Here is a 17,993-nt window from a genome sequence, read left to right on the forward strand (position 1 = left end):
ATTGTATATATAAATAATATATTATTATTTTCGAGAGCTAATTTTAACACAGTAAGCACGGTTTAACCGCCACACTCGACACTCCAATCGCCCACCTATTATTCTCTGATCTACTCACAGCATAAATACAATACCTAAGTGCAAATCTAGGTGAATGATTGTTAATTGTGGGTGGGAAATGCGATTGCCATCAATGTCGCCTTTTTATGACGTCACTAGCGACGGAGACGGTCCACATGTGAAAACTGCAAGGGCCAAAAATCAACATAACACACTATCCGTGTCATTTTGTTTTACAGCTATGGATGCTCTACCGGCAGACGTCAAGGCTTTCCTTCTTAATCACCCTTTCCTTGAGCTGACCGACGGCCAAAAGGTTAGCGGGCACGTCACGGAAACATGCAGTTCAATGTGATGCTAGCAGTCGTGTTGCTAACGCGATGTGATGGCTGTCAAACGTGTGCAGCCTGAATAAATGCTTGCTCTTGTTTAAGATCAAGTGCACACTGAACGGCCATGAGTTTCCATGTAACCTGGAAGAGCTGCAGAATTTCATCAAAGGGAAGAAATATCAGAAACTGAGCTCCCAAGCGGAGTTTAACTACAACCAGTATGAGCCACACATTGTGCCAAGCTCGAAACAACCGTAAGAACGCTCTTGTTTATTATCATTACTGATTGTCTGCTGTGTCCTTTATCAGTTTGTTGACAACGATTGTACAAGAAAGCATAAGACTGCATTTTTTCCTGATTGTTGTCTTGCAGCAATCAGCTCTTCTGCAAGCTGACCCTCAGACACCTCAACCGACATCCACAGCATGTTTTAAAACACGTCAATGGGAAACGCTACAAGAAGGCCCTCGCCAAATGTTAGTATGCTACGACTCCTCTCCATACACCTCTCACCTTTGCGGCGCTGACATGATTTTAAATTGGTAAAATTACGTTAATTTTGTGCAATTTAGGAGAGAAACAAAGAAAATATGCCTAGATTTGTACTTTCATTTCAAAAGATGGCTTGAAAATACAGATTGTCTGTTCCAGGGTCAAACTGTGGCCATCATGGAAACTTAAAAGTAACACTTTAATGTTCCTAATGGGTCATATAAGTATGAAAACGCATTGGGCCCTGTTAATATTAAATAAAATAGTCCCAACTTTATTGACAAGTTACTTTCATTTCAAAAGACGGCTTGAAAATACAGATCATAATAGTTCATAATAAAACAGTCAAAACTAATGATGATGAGAAAAAAAATCCCATATGAAATGCTGGAAATATATATATATATATTTTTACAATTTTAGTTGAATCGTCAACTGTACGTTTCATATGCCTATGAAAGTCATATTTACTAGAATTTGATGGCTTATTTCAAACCTTAGATGAGGAATGTGTGAAGCAGGGGATCAAATTCATTCCCATCAGTCTCCAGCACAAAAGGCCAAAGTGTACAGATGACGACGTCTCCCCTGGGCGCACCTCCAAACACGGCGCGTGGGAGCCGCCTTCCAGCGACAAAGACTGCAGCGATTCGGAAGACAGCATGAGTGACCTCTACCCCCGTCAGTCCTTTCTCTCTGTATTTGTTTCTCGGGGACAACGATTTATTTAAAATGTAAGCGTGTTTCCGCCACAGAATGTATGTTCCCGTTGAAGAACTCCGCAGAGGAAAACATGGAAGCGAATGAAGATGACTTCCAAACAGATGAAGGTGAAGAGATGGAGGTGGACACACAGGCGGTGCAGAAACGTAAAAAGGTCTGTAGGATTCAAATTTCACCTACATGAGCTACGACACGTGTTCTAGTTAAGAAACATCTCCCATCTTCTAGGTCCAGGGTGGCGGCTTCCAGAAGAAATTCAAGTGGAAAGGCCAGAATAAGAAATCAGCAAAAGTCCAAAATGGAAAGTAAAAGATTCCTAACTTTAGAGGTTTGATTGTCTTGTTGCACATTTTGTGAAGAAAATACAGAACAGTTTGCAAAAATGTCCCGTGTAACAATTATTCAACCATTAATTGAAATTGTTGCCATACAATCCATAATTTTTTCAACTGTAAAAATAGAAAAGCTTGTTTCGATTAATGAGTAATTGATTAGGCCCTCGAGTCTAAGGTCTAGACGGATCAAATCGATATGAACCAAACAGTCAGAGGTTTGGTCTGCAACATATCAGAAAAGAAGCAAAAATGTTCATCGCTGTTTTCCGCATTCAAAGCTGATGTGTGTGAAAATCTCCTTTGGCCTACAACACATTTAAGTTTAGCAGAAATACGTTGGAGGCAAACTGGTTGGCTCACTGGCATGCTGGGGGCCGTCTAAAGTCCCTAAGAGTTGCAATGAAGCGGTTCAGGCAATACAGGCCCTTTATTTACTTGGTATCGGACCATAACAAAATATTATCTCCCACCACAAGTGACTGTAGACTTCAACCTAGGTTCCCCAAGTGTTGTAACTTAGTCATTAAACATTCCACTTCAATTTGGTATTAAATTATTATGCAGACCATAACCACAGCCATCATGAATGGACACAAAATGTGCTAAAATGGAAGCTATAAATGGGAAAAAATTATATTTCTTAGTGCGCCTGGGAACCTCTAAATATGTCGATAAAATTACAAACCCGGAGTTATTATAAAATGAATTCACAGTCAAATCTCTGAAGGGGGGCGTGACTGTAAAAAGTTTGGGAACCTATGCCCCCTATTGGCTGTGAGCAGCATAGTAGCAATCTGATTGGATGCTCTGTAAGTGCTATGATCTTCTGAGCAATGCATTGCTGTCAATCTTACTAATTGGTGCGCCATAGTGGGACTGTGCTGTAAGAAACGGTTAAAATGGGTGCAATAACACGCCTGTATACGCGAGAAAACGTGTTAATGAAATGAAATCCGTGAGGAGGATCAGTCTACGTGGCATACAGCGGTTGCAGAACATTGCCGAGGGGGGGACTGGCTGGCTGTCTCGGCTTCCTGGCTCGTCAAATCAGGGTGCATTGTGGGGCGGAGGCGGCCTTTCTCTATGCGTCCATACACAGCAAAGAAGCACAAGTCGGCACGTCTTTCAAGCAAATAACGTTAGCAGGAGGGGAGGAAGTCTCAGCGAAAACAACAAAAAAACGCTCACTCGCGTTGAGCTTTGCTGTGGTTATCGTTGTTAATTCTCCGTTTATTCCACAAACATGGGGCAGGAGGATCTCATGAACAAGGCCGAAGACGTGGCAGACCAGGCAAGTTGAATATGAGCACCGACTTCCCTTACGGTTAGCATGCTAGCCGCTAGCAAGCCTTGCTTTTCCGTATGTCTACAAAAAATGGAAGAGACACGTGTGTGTGTACTTTATGGCAGCTCGGCTCGTCTAGCGGTGTTTGATTTACATGTCATATAGAATGACAGACCCTATATCCGACGCCGTGTTGCATTCACGTCTGCCACGGAGCCAGGATGTAGACCGTATCAATCAGTATTGATCCAAGTTATAGCCCGTATCAACAGGTACAAATGCTAGCTTCTGCTGTGTGTGCTAGTTTAGCGTTAGCTTGTCGCCTTGCAATAACAATGCTACTTTTCCAGTTAGCAGCCGAAATACTCTATTACAGTAGTTTATTATTGCACAAACTAGTTACTTCCTCGTTCTCGGTGCTTTTCCGAGCAGATGCAAATCTACAACAGACGGATCACAGGAATAACAAGTCGTGCTAAATGACATATGTTAGTCATCTTGTATTATCGTATAATGACTATTTTACATGAAATTCTACGGGAATTTCCCAATGTGTCGAACTATCTGGGGCTACTTCAAGGCTGTGTGAAGCTACATAGGGCCTCTTTGGATTGGCTCCCATTTTGTCCATTCATGCCTCACGCAGCAGACATACAGGGGAGTTGGTGGAAGCTGATTGGCTGGCTGATTCTGGCAGTGCTGATGTGGACACTGTAGTGGGCGGGACAAGGGGTTGGGCTACTATTATAAAGCTCAAAACAATCACAGCACTGTTAATTGAAGTGAATTACACCTTTTGCAGGATGGTATAGTACTTTCTTGGGGAATTTTTCGGGCCTCAGTGTACGTGACCCTAATGAGGACAAGGGTGTAAGGAAACAAATGCATAAAGGAATAATTGTAGCTAACTTGTATCGTTACTGTTGTACAACTCTAATTGGACCAAAACAGCAATAACCGGTTTCCCTGGCATGCAGCTTAACGTTAAAATTCTTTTTGTTTTGATAATCAACATAAGTGGCAGGGTGATCACTCAAGCTTGCCCAACCCAAGCCAGCAATTCCCCTATAAATATTTTCAATTCTTAATTACTGCATTTGCACAATGAAAGTAAATTAAAAATTGTTATTTTTTTCCCTCCTGTTGCACAGTTCCTGCGGGTAACCAAACAGTACCTGCCTCACCTGGCACGTCTGTGTCTCATTAGCACCTTCCTGGAGGACGGCATCCGCATGTGGTTCCAATGGTACGAGCAGCGGGATTACATTGAGGCGACGTGGAGCTGCGGCTACTTCCTGGCCACATGCTTTGTGCTCATCAATTTATTAGGACAGCTTGGTGAGTTACCTGGTGACCGTGGATCGCTAACGGAGGTGTTTTTCCTGTTCCACTGCTGAGAGGAGCAGGCAAATATGAGGGGCGGGGGTGCTTTATTTGAACATACTTAATAGTGCAAATTTTCCGCTGTAAAAGCGTTTGGAAATGGCAGCATTTTTTTGTTTAAAGTCCACCGTAAGCATCAGCTTTACAGATGCCACGTCAGCTCTGCATTCTGTGTGTGTTATTAGTAAAGTTAATTACAGTTAGAGTTTTTTTCCCCCCTGTGGAGAATAAAGTATTCCAGTGTTGAATGCAATGTGTTTGAGGGAGGTGCTATCACATCCTTCTTTGGCATGGCTTTACAGCATGAATGCTTTTCTTTGTAGGCAGACTGGTGGGAAAGTATCTTTTAAAAAAAAGTCTTTGCATTGCTGTGTGTCCTAACAGGTGCTTGTATCCTCATCCTCAGTAGAAATTTTGTACAACATGCCTGCTTTGGATTATTTGGCATCATTGCACTGCAGGTGAGCATCACGGCAAGTACACTGGGAATGTGCATTCATGTAGCTGTGAGTAACTTTTTTTTTTTTATCTTTCTCCAGACTCTCGCCTACAGTATTTTATGGGACATAAAGTTTTTGATGAGGTGGGTATCACACCGCTTTGAGTTTATCGGATGATTATACTTCTCAAGTGAGTTGAAGGTCGTCTCCTCATACCTCCTCCAATCAGAAACCTTGCCCTAGGAGGCGGTCTCCTCCTGCTGCTGGCCGAGTCTCGTTCGGAAGGAAAGAGCATGTTCGCCGGAGTGCCGTCCATGGGGGAGAGCTCGCCGAAGCAGTACATGCAGCTGGGGGGCCGGTTATTGCTGGTGCTCATGTTCATGTCTCTGGTCCATTTTGACACCAGCCTCATCTCTGTGAGTACTCACATGTTTATTATACAGTAAATGTGGCATTAATACTGCAGTGGAACCGCTAGAGGTCCTGCACAATCCTTCCAGGATGGTGGTTTGTACTTGTCCTGTAGAAAATACATAAGACTTGATCCATTCCGGGGTAACTGTTCCCAAGGTAAAGCATTTATTAACTGTACGGGCAATTATTTATGGAAATCAAATCAACTTTATTTGTATAGCACTTTTCCTGCAACACGAAACAGACATGCAACACAAAGTGCTTTACAGAATTAAAAACAATTACCACAATTAAAAGGAAAAACAGAAACAAAAGAAAGCCCCTCCCTCCCACCCTCCATACTAGACACACACACACACAGACACAATCACACACAGTAGGGAGACATGGCATGGCACTGAGGATCAAGGAAACGCCACCTTTGGGGCCGTCCACACTGGGAGGAGCCGTAGGCCGTGCCATCTTTCCCCCGACTCCGACAGATGGGGGGACCCCCACATTAAAGGGAAGAACCCCCAGCCGGCCGGGTCGAAGGGACCCAAGGATGGCACCCCCTCGGCAGACCCGACACAGCCCCCAGTGTGGAGGACCCCCCTGAGGAAATACTGGAGTTAAAAGCTAAAGACTAAAAGCATAAAATAGGACTAAAATAGATAAAAAAAAAACATAAGAAAATTTTAAAACTATTAGTTAAAAGCCTGATTAAAAAGGTCAGATAACATCAGATGACTGTGTGTGTCTGGGAGTGGACTCGCAGATATGCAGAGGTCGATCATTTGACTCTCTTCCCCAGATCCTGCAGAACCTGGTGGGCACCGCCCTCATCGTCCTTGTGGCCATTGGCTTCAAGACCAAGCTTGCGGCACTGACGCTGGTGGTATGTCTCCTGGTCATGAACATCTACTTCAACGCCTTCTGGAACATCCCCGCCTACAAGCCCATGCACGACTTCCTCAAGTACGACTTCTTCCAGACCACCTCGGTCATCGGCGGCCTGCTGCTGGTGGTGGCCCTCGGCCCCGGTGGCGTGTCCATGGACGAGAAAAAGAAAGAGTGGTAGGAGAGAAAAAAAAAAAGAATAAATAAAACATGGATCGCACAGCACCACTAACATACCCCCATATCGACTGGGACTCAAAAGACCGCCCTGCCCCCGCCCTCTGCTCTTTCTGTTGGTTCACCTGGATACACAGGGTTACTTTTTTTTGTTTTTTTTTTGGCCAAAACTTTAGATATTGATCGACCTCACAACTGTTGTTTTGGTTATTTTTTTCCACGCGTCGGTTGATATGTTAGAATAAGTCAAACATAAATCTTATCAGTCCTATGTGAGCGAAATATATTATATTTTATTGTTCTTATCGTCGATGAACCTTCATATGTTGCAACAAAGAGGAGAAAATGCAGTAGTTGTGGTTGAGTGTGGATGCGGATCATGTGGCCTATCCTGAGGTGTAGTCAGCGTATCAGTAATGACACTGGGAGGGGGCACTTATTAGACAACAACTACCCCCCCCTCCATCTCCTCCTCCTCCCTGTGCTAAAGCCCACCTTCAGTTCAGCTCTGCACCCTTGGACTAAACAGGCAACCCACGTTAGGTGTGAAGGGGGCGGGGGCGTGTACTTTGTATGCTAAGTGGTGGATTGTCATGCTCCATTTAGAAAAGCCCAACAAAGTTAGAGCCAGGACGCATCATCGGGTACCTTGAATTCCTAACTCGTGAACGAATGGGTTAAAGCGGCTGGAGGGGTCAGGGGGGGGCTCGTTCTGTGTTTTTGTGAAACGCCATATTCTGCTATCTAGGAACGCAAAAAGGACTAAGCAGTGTCATGCCAACTTCTTTTTTTTGTCTCTGCTTAGTGCTTTTTGCCTTGGAAAATAAAATATTCAGTGTATTGATTTTCAGAAGTTTATATTGTATTTTTGATCTTTTTGTTTTCGATTTGGAGGTTCATGGCAGAAAATAAAAAAAATAAATAAATGAATGAGAAGCGTCACTGTCTCTTCAAATGCTTTGAGATGGGGGGGGGGGTTAAATGTAATAGACCACAACAACATGGTGTAAGGCCATAGCTGAAATTAATAAAACATTTTTTCATGTTTCTTCAGTAGTTGCTCTTTAACAAATACATGTTAATGCTATAATCAAATTAGTGTTCCAATGCTGTTCCAAAATGACTATTTCTCTTTTTTTAGTTATTTCAAATCTAATTTGCACAATCGATCATTAATATGCATGTAGTCTTTGACACTGAGCGAGACAAAAGTGAGCAATATTGTATAGTTATAGTGTGATATTGTTTATTTGGCTACATTTTTCACGTGTATTAATAGGTCATGTGGTGCTTTGTGAATGGCCAACATTAGCAGACAGTGATTTATTTTTTTTACAGCAGAATATTTGGTTAGATAAAGTCATGTTACGAATTTAGGCAATACAGACTTTTGGGGTTTATTTTTTAAATAATTAAACTTTATTGAAATCCACACAAAACAAAAATACAAGAGTTGACGTCACATGCAAAGCACCAATAAGGTTGCAGCGATTACAGGAAGCGCTGTAGTTGCCGTTTACTCTCCCGAGCGCCAAGCTGACATTTCATTAAGCGTTCTCTCCCACAGCAGCAGCCATTTTGGCAAGTTTCGTAAGTAGATCTTAACATTTCTTGGATTTAAATGTAAGTTTCCAGGAGCGGACTAACCAGCTATCAATTACCGTGCATGCTTTAAATTGGACCATGATGCATTTCGCGGCGACGTCACTATACATTACTGCTGGTATGGTTAAACGCATATAATTGGCTGTTAGCCAGCTTCCTGTTTTGTGTGTGTGTGTATATTATTATTTTTATTGCGTATTTGACAACTTTTAGATCACATTCGGACAGCATAACAGTTAATAATAAACGTATACACATGCTACAATTTTAATGGCTCATTTGTGTGCGAATTTCTACCAATTGCTTGAAATACACAAGGAATACCTTTTTTTTTAACCACGTGTGTTTGCGGTTTTATGCATAGGTTAGTGCAAATGTCTGCTTCTTTGGTGCTGGAATAGACTGGACATTGCTCTTGAATATCAAAGAAAGCCCTGGTACATGTGAGTTATACATTGACTGCCTAACTTATGTCTTTTCTCTGTGTTGCTAGGAGACGTCATCATGTCTAAAGGTACAGTGGTCCTGGCCTACAGCGGTGGACTGGACACTTCCTGTATTCTAGTTTGGCTCAAGGAGCAGGGCTATGATGTAATAGCTTACATGGTGAGTTTACCAAAGGAATTTTATTTATGTATCTTGGCACGCTGCTGATGCTGTTTACGCCCAGGAGCGCACTTACCATTTCATAGATACTGCATGGATACTTCAAGAGACATTCACTTCAATCTATAGTGCAATAATACATAATAAGGTGATACATTCAGTCCTGTGTGTGTTCTTTAGCGCTCCCCCTGTGTTGTGTTAAAAAGTCGCACAGCATCAGGAAGGAATGATCTGCTATTTCATGAGTGAAACAAATGGTGAGTGTCGGCGGTGAGTTAAGAGAAGGCGAATGGAAAACAGAGTTTTTATCAAAACGTGTCAAACTTTTTCACAGTCACAACAAGCGTAGATGCGAAGACAGCCGTACCAGCTAATGTCAGCGTCACCTGAGGAGAATGAAGCTGAGAGTGACGCTTTTCATCACAAAGACGCAAGTCTTAAAGCGCTAACAGATTTCAAAAGCAGGGGAAAAAAAGTAGCCTAAATTATATGCTCGCATTTTGGAAAAATATTTTTTTAAAAAGGCTGTGGAGGGCCCCAGGGACTAGATTTGCCTCGGGCCCCCAAATGACTAAATACGCCCCTGTGTGCGACTCATTTGTCAGCACGACAATAGCACTTAACTCCACAATAATGCCACTGCACGGCTAGCAGGATTTTGCAGGTGGAGAGGAGGGGGGGGGCACTTAAAATGTGTACAACAAGCAAGATTGTACAACATTGTGGGAGGACATCTTTCATTAGCTGTACTCAACGATGTAAAACCTTTAGACGATACATAACCTATCCATTATTAAAATCCTCAATAGACAGCATGACTATTGGTGGGGGGCCTTAGGGGTTCACAATAAAAGACCACTCCCAAATGTATTATATAAGCTGTCTTGCTTGTGAAATAATATTTTTTTTGTTAATTAGCATTTCTAAACGTTTGGTATTCATGTTTTTGTCTCTCCCACAGCTGTGTGCTAAATATATGCTTCTGTAGGATGGACGCTGACTACTTTTCTTGATCTCTTAAGTTTAATTTGTATATATTAAGATAATAAAAATGGTTGCAGAAACATGGGGGTGTACTAGAATACAGTAAAGTGCATTTTTTTTATTTTATGTGTACTCCACCACGGCAATAAGTACTTTTAAATCATTATACACATCACAATGTGTCATATATCATATATTTGTGTCATACATATATATTTGTCTGTGCAGGCCAATATTGGACAGGATGAGGATTTTGAAGCCGCTCGCAAAAAGGCAGAAAGCCTAGGTGCTAAAAAGGTATGCTGGATATAAAAACCACAACAGAAGTATTAAAATCATAAACTGACGTCATCGCCTTCCCGCTGTTTTTCTCGTGCAGGTTTTTGTTGAAGACCTTTGCACGGAGTTTGTGGAAGACTTCATCCTGCCCGCTGTTCAGGCCAACGCCATCTACGAGGACCGATACTTGCTGGGCACGGCGCTCGCTCGGCCCTGCATCGCCCGGCGCCAGATTGAGATTGCACGGCGGGAGGGAGCCCAGTATGTGTCCCACGGCGCCACAGGGAAGGTACGCTAGCTATTCATCGCTCTTTTCACTTTTTTGCCTCTGTGGTGCAAATGCATTTGTTTTGTACATTTTCGGTCACCAATACATGAATTCTAATGAAAAAGACTATTATGACTACATCCCGGACACGAATGCCAATAAACGGGAAAACGGTTGTCATTTCAGATTAAAGGAAAATTACAACTGTAATTGTAATGACTATTTACTTTGGCGCATATTAAATTGGATGTTGGTGTTTTTTGTTGATGTGCTAAACAGTTACTGGTTTTGTATGTTTGATTAGGTTAATTCAAGTGCCCTGGGATTTGTCAATGTTTTTGTATTCGACCCTGCCTTAAGTTTAACAAGGTAACGTTTGAATTAGGCTCACATTTGGTGGAAAATATGTCTCTGAAGAACAATAAACAACTGAGTCTTAAAGCAGAGGGTCGAATATGGAAACCCAAAGGATGCGGTGGCCACTTTTACTTTTTTTAAACCTACCCATTTTGATGTAGGAAGACTTTTTTATACTGTTCTGAACTGTTGTACTGTTTTATACTGTTCTTTTTTTCAATTTTCTTATTTATTTGTGTTTCTACAACGTGCTGCGGACCATAAAAAAATGGTAAATGGTCCCCAGATTGTACTTTGGACACCCAGGTTTAAAGCAACGTTTTTCATATGGGCTGTATTTCCCTTTAGAGGGCGCCATAGGTCTTCTGGAAGGCACAGCAGGATGGAAACCAAAGAAGCAAAAGCTGAACCTAACTTGGCAATGCTTAAACATTACAGACATGATCTCATTGCCACTTACAGCTCAGAGTCATAGAAGAACGTTAAAGTAAAGTCAACCACTGGTTTAGGTTTAACTCAGAGGTTCTGCTGTACCGTCATAGAATTTAGGCCGTTTGTTTACATGGTTTCAGATTAACCAGTAGCTGAAACAAAAATACTACAATACTCTAGTGGGAAATGTACCCTTTCTTCATCATATTTGACCCTCATTTAATTAAATTAGTTTGCCTTACTGCTCAGTCTAAGTGCTATTTTGTCCTTTCAATTCATGTATAAACAAAGGCCACTAACGTTCACTCACCATTTTGTATTTTCTTAACAGGGAAATGACCAGATACGTTTTGAGCTGGCATTCTATGCCCTCTACCCTGAGATTACGGTGAGTTCGTGTGACGTCAGCAGGCTAGAGGCCCCAAATAATCTCACACTCAACCACTTGTTGATGTGTGCCATTCAGATTATCGCACCCTGGAGGATCCCGGAGTTCTACAAACGCTTCCGGGGGAGAATAGACCTGATGGAATACGCACAGGTAAGCTGGACACCAGATTGTTGTCGTTCAACAGTTTGTCCGGTAGAGGGCGCACTTGGCTGCCCTGCTTGAGGAACGGTACCTCAACAAATGCTGTGTTTCTAGTTTGTTTGTTGTTCAGTCTAGAACAAAAAAAGTAAACATTCAGTAGTGAAGCCAACCGCTACCATTAGCACAGCGCAGCCTAAATTACTTGTTTGTGCCATTCAACTGAGCATACTCTCTGTAGAAAAACGGCATCCCTGTGCCCGTCACTCCTCGGGCGCCGTGGAGCATGGATGCCAACCTCATGCACATAAGGTGAGCTGATACGACACATCTCGGTGTGTGTGTGTGCCATATTGAGGCTTGAGTCTCTGAATTAAGTCTATTTTCATCAACAGTTATGAATCCGGCATCCTGGAAAACCCCAAAGTAAGGACACACTGCTATCATACACAAACATATCAAACATTAGGTCAATAAAATGTGTGTTTGTGAGTGTAAAACAGCAACAAGTTGTTTAATTGTACTAAACATGCAGATTTCTAAAGAATGGATGCCAGCAGTGTATTTTTGATGTGACGCATATCAAAATAGACTTCACTTGGTGTGACCGTAAGAGTAACTGTGCATATTCCCACCCGCGCAAGTGCCATCACAGGCAAACAACCGATGAGTGTGATTTTTGCCAGGGGTCAGAGGTCAAAGCAGTACATACAGGTTGCCCCTGGTGACCCACAAGGCTCCCATCTCGACGGCTACGTCTGTATATGTGTCTCTCCCCTCACCCGGGGTCCTCGCCAGGCCCTGGGAAGAGCCAGGGACACACAGACACTGACTTGTCGTCAGCAACGCTTCGACTAATTCCCGATTTCATGGGAGCCGGAGGAGGAGGAGGAGGCGGGGGTGGGGGGTGGAAGGGTTAGGGCATTGCGCCCAGCTGGGGCCTCCTGAGTTCCAGCCTCCAAACTCCTCGGGACCCTCATTGTTCCGCTGGTGTTTGCGCCGCCGCGGGCTGCGACGTGGGAGGGGAGCCATTTCACCGTGACACCGTGACACCAAAATGTCACCAGTAACAGTAAAGTACAAAGACAGCGCGCCCAGACAGATGAGTCCCCCCCCTCCCCCTGTAGTGGACGGGGTGTCACGGAGCGGCGAAGGGTACCGCACTGCTGTAGTGGCGATGCCCTGTAACTCAGACCTCATCGTCCCTTTCCCACCCCATCCGCTACACTCACAAGGAGCTCAATAGCATAGCGATATATGATGACCGTATTGTGCAGGTCATTTCCATTCAAGGGGGTTTGTGTCGGACCACTTATGCCAATGTCAATTAATGGCATTAAATACAATGAAATATTTATGGCAAGCGGGTCCAAAGGATTTGAATGCATTACCCTAGGCCATTATCAGCTGTGTTCACACTTGATTTTGATACGTGGGTTGGCAGTTCATACAGTTTACTCTGCAGCGTTTTTATCTGTTCTCCAATTGAAAAAAAAAGTAAAAACTAATTATACTCACAAAAATTAATACAACCTTTGCATTTCAGCAGCCATTTCATGACCACGCCATGCCACACAATTACCTGGCTAATGACCTGTGTTGCCACAATAATGGTTGTGTGTTGATAGTAAATATATTGACTGCTATACGCTACTCTAAAATATTTATCCAAGATTAATTATTGTCCCTTGGGAATAAATACTTGAATAAAAGTTAAGCCAATACACAGGAACATTTGAATGCTATTTATTGAAGTAAGTCATTAAAGTATTCTAATTGAGGTTTCCATCAAATAAGCACAGATTTAAGTCGGACAGACCCGATTGACCCAAAAGGTCATCGGAAGGGGTCATTTTGTCCCACGTATCCCTGTCTCCTAAAGTTACAGCCCTAAAGGCACCGCCTTCCTCCACTCACCTGTGGCACAATAACCCCCCCCCCCCCAACTTCCCGCTGGCCGCCACAGCCAGATGAGGAAATGGTCCAAATGGTCGCTCATGTGTTCTCTTCTAGATAAGAGCCAGCAGAGTTCAGGTTTCTTTGCGATTTGAAAACGCACAATCTTTCCTGATAACATGGGAGCATGTAAGCGCGATTGCCCTCTGACCTCTGTGACCCCTTTCTCCATTTTGGAGCTGCGTGAATACTTAGGACCGGAGATATTCCAACGTCCCACAAGTTGTTTTCAATAGTTTCCATAAAGCCTACAAAGATGACTTGACTTAAATGATGTCATCCTCTCCACACTTGAGCGGTCGGGCGGACCACCCTCAGGCAGCCTGACACTCGTCCGAGTCATTAAAAACATCAGCTCCCTCTTAATTATAGCCTCTATCTGTGACATGCTTTGTTCTCCGCGATGGGGAAGTGGACGGACCACCGCTCGCCGCAAGTAAAGGAAGCGTGACGCTGAGGAAGTGGAAAGTCGTTTTGTGGGCTCGTGTGAAAGATAAATGGAGGCAAAGAAGTCCCGCCTGCAGGCGAAGGAAGCAGGGTTTGTAGGTGTAAGTTTGCGCGTGAATGCGTGCTTTGAAGCAAAGAGGTCAAAGTTTGGCCCGTGCGCTTGCTTGCCTCGGGCGTGCTCTGTATGACTTGTAATACTTAGCTGTGTGTATATAAACAACAAGACAAGTTTTAATGCTAATCTCGTTCATTTTGATGCAAAGTCATCACGCAGCAGGAGATATACTGTAGTCCCTCCTGAATCTTCTCGAGGACTCCTGCTGGTCGGACTGGCCCCGAACACCTCCCCAGGGAGGCGTCCTGGAGCCATTCCGACCAGATGCCTGAGTCAGCTGATCTGGCAAGTTGCAGCGTCTCGACTCCCAGTTCCTCCCAGATGACAGAGCTTCTCGAAGAACAAGCCCAGACTCCATAAGGTTGCTTGACCACCACGGGTCGATGCCGTCTGCATCACTGTAGACTAGGAGCTTTTCTTCCTGTCGCTTCCGAAGTGTCTCAAAAGTTGATAATAAGATAATGATTAGAGGTAAAAACAAAAAAAGTCATCTTTTAGTTGGTTTAATATGCTACTGAAAGATGTTTTAGTCCATCCAAACTTCCATGCATTGGTTTGTTGTGTTTATTGATACCCAAGCCAACATCTCTCCTGTGATATTTTTTTTGTCCCAGTTTGCCATGTTTGCATTTTAAAGCGCAACTCCAAACACGGTGATTTAAGCGTCATTTCCGAGCCATTGCACCAAGGATGTTTTTCCACTGCGCTCCCCTCTCCCTTTTCCCTTCCCTCCCTGCCACCTCTTGCCTCTTTTAGGCCCCGTTGGCTTCGATTGAAAACCAATGAGGCAAGTAATATGTGGAAAGATAGAAATTTACTTGCTTTAAGTTCATGCGTCAGGCTTCACGGGCCTCGTTTAGCACAACAATATGGCCCAGGCAAAGACTGCCAAAGGAGTTGCTCTGTGCTACATGATGGTGTGCTTCACGCACCATTTGCCACCAATACCCGCTGCCCCCCACTCCCACCACCTTCTCTGTCGCTACCTTTACCCCCCCGCTACACACACACACACACACACACTCCCTTCTCTTTTTGGGCCACGACTTTGGGACAGGTCCACCTGCAGGGGGTTTCATTTGAAATGCATTGATCTTCAAACACTGGCAGCAAGCCCATTCCCTCACTTCTTTTCTATCCAGCGACCCATAAGTTTTGTAGTGCGCATGAATTTTAATATTTTCAGATGTTGTTTTTGTTGCTTTTTAGCAGAAAACACTTTCCACATTGTGTAGTTTGTGCATCCCGCAAGTCAAACCTAACCCTTAAAAGATCTTTAATATTTACTCCCACTGCAACACAGTCAACTTTTAACCACTAAAATATTCCTATCCAATAAGAATACCCAATATAGCCAATTTGTCAATCGGGAGTTTAAGTCACACCAGCCAAAAATGCACAATGAAGAAGAAAAAAAACATGTATTTTATAAAATAAGAGACCAGGAACAGACCTTTCATCTTAAAAGGCAAGTTATAGTAACAACAATAGAAATACTTTGTCACATCCTCCGTTATTCCTGGTAGTCGAAACCGGGCTTGCCATATGTCCAGCATACGTAGCACAGGCGTTAGCATCGAACCACTTCGAGACAGCCGCGCTGCTGTCAGTCCATAATATTACTCACGTCGAGGTTCACCAAATGTGGAGATGTGATTGAGAAAGGAGACCAGAGTGGAGGATAAGTGGAATAAAGCCTTTACTCTCCACTGAACAACAAGCATCAACCACTTAGTGTCTCAGTTGCTAACAACAATCACATGAGCCGGAATTGCAAGCGTACCTAAATGAGCATTTTCAACGGGGCATAGAAATTTAAGGATAATTAAACAAAGCAAGTTGTAGCTTATATTAACGTATAGCCAAATGAAAAACCTTTCCCCTTTCACTACGCTCCAGTATTTAAATTGCCGTCCATCAAAGGGCTTTTTACATTAGCCCTTCACCCGTCTCCTGTTCACTCTCATTTGGCATCTTTCAGGGTACCGATGCAGAAAATACCAGAGAGGACAGGACGAGGACAATTTTGCCGTTTAGTTAAAAGAAATGTAAAGAGATTTTGCGCATTTGCTCATTTTCGCTTCACGCCGATTAGTTATTGTACGATTCCTTGTCTGGTAAAGCTTGTCATTTAAATGCACTCAGTTATTCTGCATAGCACCCCTGCAATTTGCCACAGCTCAGGAGAAGGCCTCGGCCTCATCTTGCCGCTGCGTAATTGTTGGCGGAAGGGACGCCACGTTAGCGAGACACTGACAACTGGGAAAACAAATATCTGTCAGCCAGGTAGTGCATTTTAGGTGTGCGCTTTGAAAGTAAAAAGCCTGGAAATTGACAGCAGAGACGAATGTCAAGAGATAAAAGGAGATGCAGACCAACACAAGTGGAATTGAAATCCCCACTCTCCCAAATCTTACTGGAAAAATTTAATTTTTAGAGTCTGTATGTGGGATTTATGCCCACCTTGCTCTGTCAAATAGAGCAAATAGCCGAGCTCACTAAGACAATAAAATGTAGGCATAGAGAAGAAGTGAATTTGAACCTGATGAATGAACAAAGATGTACTTCAGGAGGTCTCGGTCCTTAAAAATACTTCATACTTTCCACTGAATTACCCACATTGCTCCTATTGTCACTACAGGAATGACTCTTTTCTCTTTCTCCGTGTGGGGAAAAAAAAAATGAAAGATTGATTTATTTTTTTGTCCTCACTCCACTCAACTCATTCACGCCTCATCCTCTCTTTTCTTCTGCCAGGCCGCCTGTCAAACGATGTCACATATTTTCTGTGATGAGGTCCAGCAAAAGCGAGAGGAGTGACTTTTTATTGTTGTTGTTTTCCAGAACCACGCTCCAGCCAACCTCTATCTCATGACCAAGAGCCCGGAAGTTTCTCCCCCCACCCCCGATGTGCTGGAGCTGGAGTTCAAGAACGGTTTGTGGGCTATGTGATGTATTGTGACGATGTGGTAACGCCCCGTGTCTATACCATGGTCATGCTCCGTGTTGATTGGCACTGTTAGAGCGTTAGCCAAAATGGCATTGCTTTCTGCAATTTTTAGAAAAGAAAGTGTGTGAGTGACAAGAAGAAACCCTCTGACTGCACCTGTTGCGTGTGTGAATGTTTTTTTTTCAGACTGGGAGAAAATAACGTCACTTGTATACAGTCCCTATGAGGTGTCCTAATTTTTTCACACCATGGTACTAAAATAACATCATATTTTCTCGTAATATTATGAGTTTAGTCTTTTAAAATTGGGACTTTTTCTCTTTACAATACAACTTTTTTAGTAATATTTTTATTTTATTTTTTATTTCATGATTTTTATAATAAATTATTATATATAATAATAATAATAATATATAATATATATAATAAATTATTTATTATTTATTTTTATTTATTACTTTATATTATTTATTATAAAGAATTACCTCACAATGATGACTTTTTCTGAATTTTGACTTAACACAGCCTTTCCCACATCCTAATTTCCCCTAAATTAAAACTTTATTTGTTTTTCATAACATTCATTCATTCATTTTCTACCGCTTATCCTCACGAGGGTCGCAGGGGTGCTGGAGCCTATCCCATCTGTCTTCAGACAAGAGGCGGGGTCCACCCTGGACTGGTGGCCAGCCAATCACAGGGCGCATATAGACATAGTATAGCACATAGACACATTCACAGTCATTTCTGACTGTATGGATAGTATCCCAGAGGGATGCATTGTGGTCATCTACAAACATATATTTCTATTTTATTGGTCTGTAACTAGAATAGCTAAGTATAGTCAATAAAAAATGAGCATTTTTATAATCTGAAAGGTGGAATTAATTGATGCAACTCCTGTGTTGGGTCACCATGAATTGTGCAAGTGAACGTAATGAAGT

At 42.8% G+C, this 17,993-nt stretch overlaps 3 protein-coding genes across 5 annotated transcripts in view; all 3 read left to right on the top strand.

Annotated features, from left to right (window-relative positions):
• Window positions 1-189: 189 nt before the first annotated feature.
• On the top strand, window positions 190-1,991 carry surf2 (surfeit 2). Its single transcript, XM_058065069.1, has 6 exons — window positions 190-376; window positions 495-646; window positions 766-869; window positions 1,387-1,566; window positions 1,641-1,762; window positions 1,837-1,991. Exons 1-6 carry the CDS (start codon window positions 194-196, stop codon window positions 1,915-1,917), a joined length of 822 nt encoding a protein of 273 aa, XP_057921052.1. The 5' UTR covers window positions 190-193; the 3' UTR covers window positions 1,918-1,991.
• Window positions 1,992-2,839: 848 nt separating this feature from the next.
• Window positions 2,840-7,455, top strand: surf4 (surfeit 4). Its single transcript, XM_058065070.1, has 6 exons — window positions 2,840-3,234; window positions 4,380-4,566; window positions 4,996-5,072; window positions 5,151-5,194; window positions 5,281-5,467; window positions 6,259-7,455. The coding sequence occupies exons 1-6, from the start codon at window positions 3,187-3,189 to the stop codon at window positions 6,523-6,525; spliced, it is 810 nt and encodes a 269-aa protein (XP_057921053.1). The 5' UTR covers window positions 2,840-3,186; the 3' UTR covers window positions 6,526-7,455.
• Window positions 7,456-8,013: 558 nt separating this feature from the next.
• ass1 (argininosuccinate synthase 1) overlaps window positions 8,014-17,993 on the top strand; it is a 23,265-nt gene continuing 13,285 nt past the window's right edge. Inside the window, exons 1-9 of one of the 3 annotated variants that reach the window (XM_058064458.1) lie at window positions 8,014-8,111; window positions 8,620-8,732; window positions 9,945-10,013; window positions 10,096-10,284; window positions 11,384-11,440; window positions 11,519-11,593; window positions 11,823-11,893; window positions 11,977-12,007; window positions 16,944-17,034. In XM_058064458.1, coding sequence (XP_057920441.1) covers window positions 8,631-8,732; window positions 9,945-10,013; window positions 10,096-10,284; window positions 11,384-11,440; window positions 11,519-11,593; window positions 11,823-11,893; window positions 11,977-12,007; window positions 16,944-17,034 — 685 coding nt within the window. In that variant the 5' untranslated portion in view covers window positions 8,014-8,111; window positions 8,620-8,630. Of the gene's footprint in view, window positions 8,112-8,189; window positions 8,245-8,298; window positions 8,491-8,619; window positions 8,733-9,944; window positions 10,014-10,095; window positions 10,285-11,383; window positions 11,441-11,518; window positions 11,594-11,822; window positions 11,894-11,976; window positions 12,008-16,943; window positions 17,035-17,993 lie in introns of those variants that run through there. The other 2 variants (XM_058064457.1, XM_058064459.1) reach the window with 2 other exon arrangements.

Source organism: Doryrhamphus excisus, chromosome 2 (assembly GCF_030265055.1).
Source record: "Doryrhamphus excisus isolate RoL2022-K1 chromosome 2, RoL_Dexc_1.0, whole genome shotgun sequence".
In the NCBI taxonomy this organism is placed as follows: domain Eukaryota; kingdom Metazoa; phylum Chordata; class Actinopteri; order Syngnathiformes; family Syngnathidae; genus Doryrhamphus; species Doryrhamphus excisus.

Bases quoted from the DNA above. Each gene is read 5' to 3' on its own strand.
- surf2 (XM_058065069.1), top strand. From the start codon at position 194: ATGTCGCCTTTTTATGACGTCACTAGCGACGGAGACGGTCCACATGTG. The intron at 377-494 runs GTTAGCGGGCAC...CTCTTGTTTAAG, and splicing joins AGCTGACCGACGGCCAAAAG to ATCAAGTGCACACTGAACGG. The intron at 1,567-1,640 runs GTCAGTCCTTTC...TTTCCGCCACAG, and splicing joins CATGAGTGACCTCTACCCCC to AATGTATGTTCCCGTTGAAG.
- surf4 (XM_058065070.1), top strand. From the start codon at position 3,187: ATGGGGCAGGAGGATCTCATGAACAAGGCCGAAGACGTGGCAGACCAG. The intron at 4,567-4,995 runs GTGAGTTACCTG...GTGTCCTAACAG, and splicing joins CAATTTATTAGGACAGCTTG to GTGCTTGTATCCTCATCCTC. The intron at 5,073-5,150 runs GTGAGCATCACG...ATCTTTCTCCAG, and splicing joins TTGGCATCATTGCACTGCAG to ACTCTCGCCTACAGTATTTT.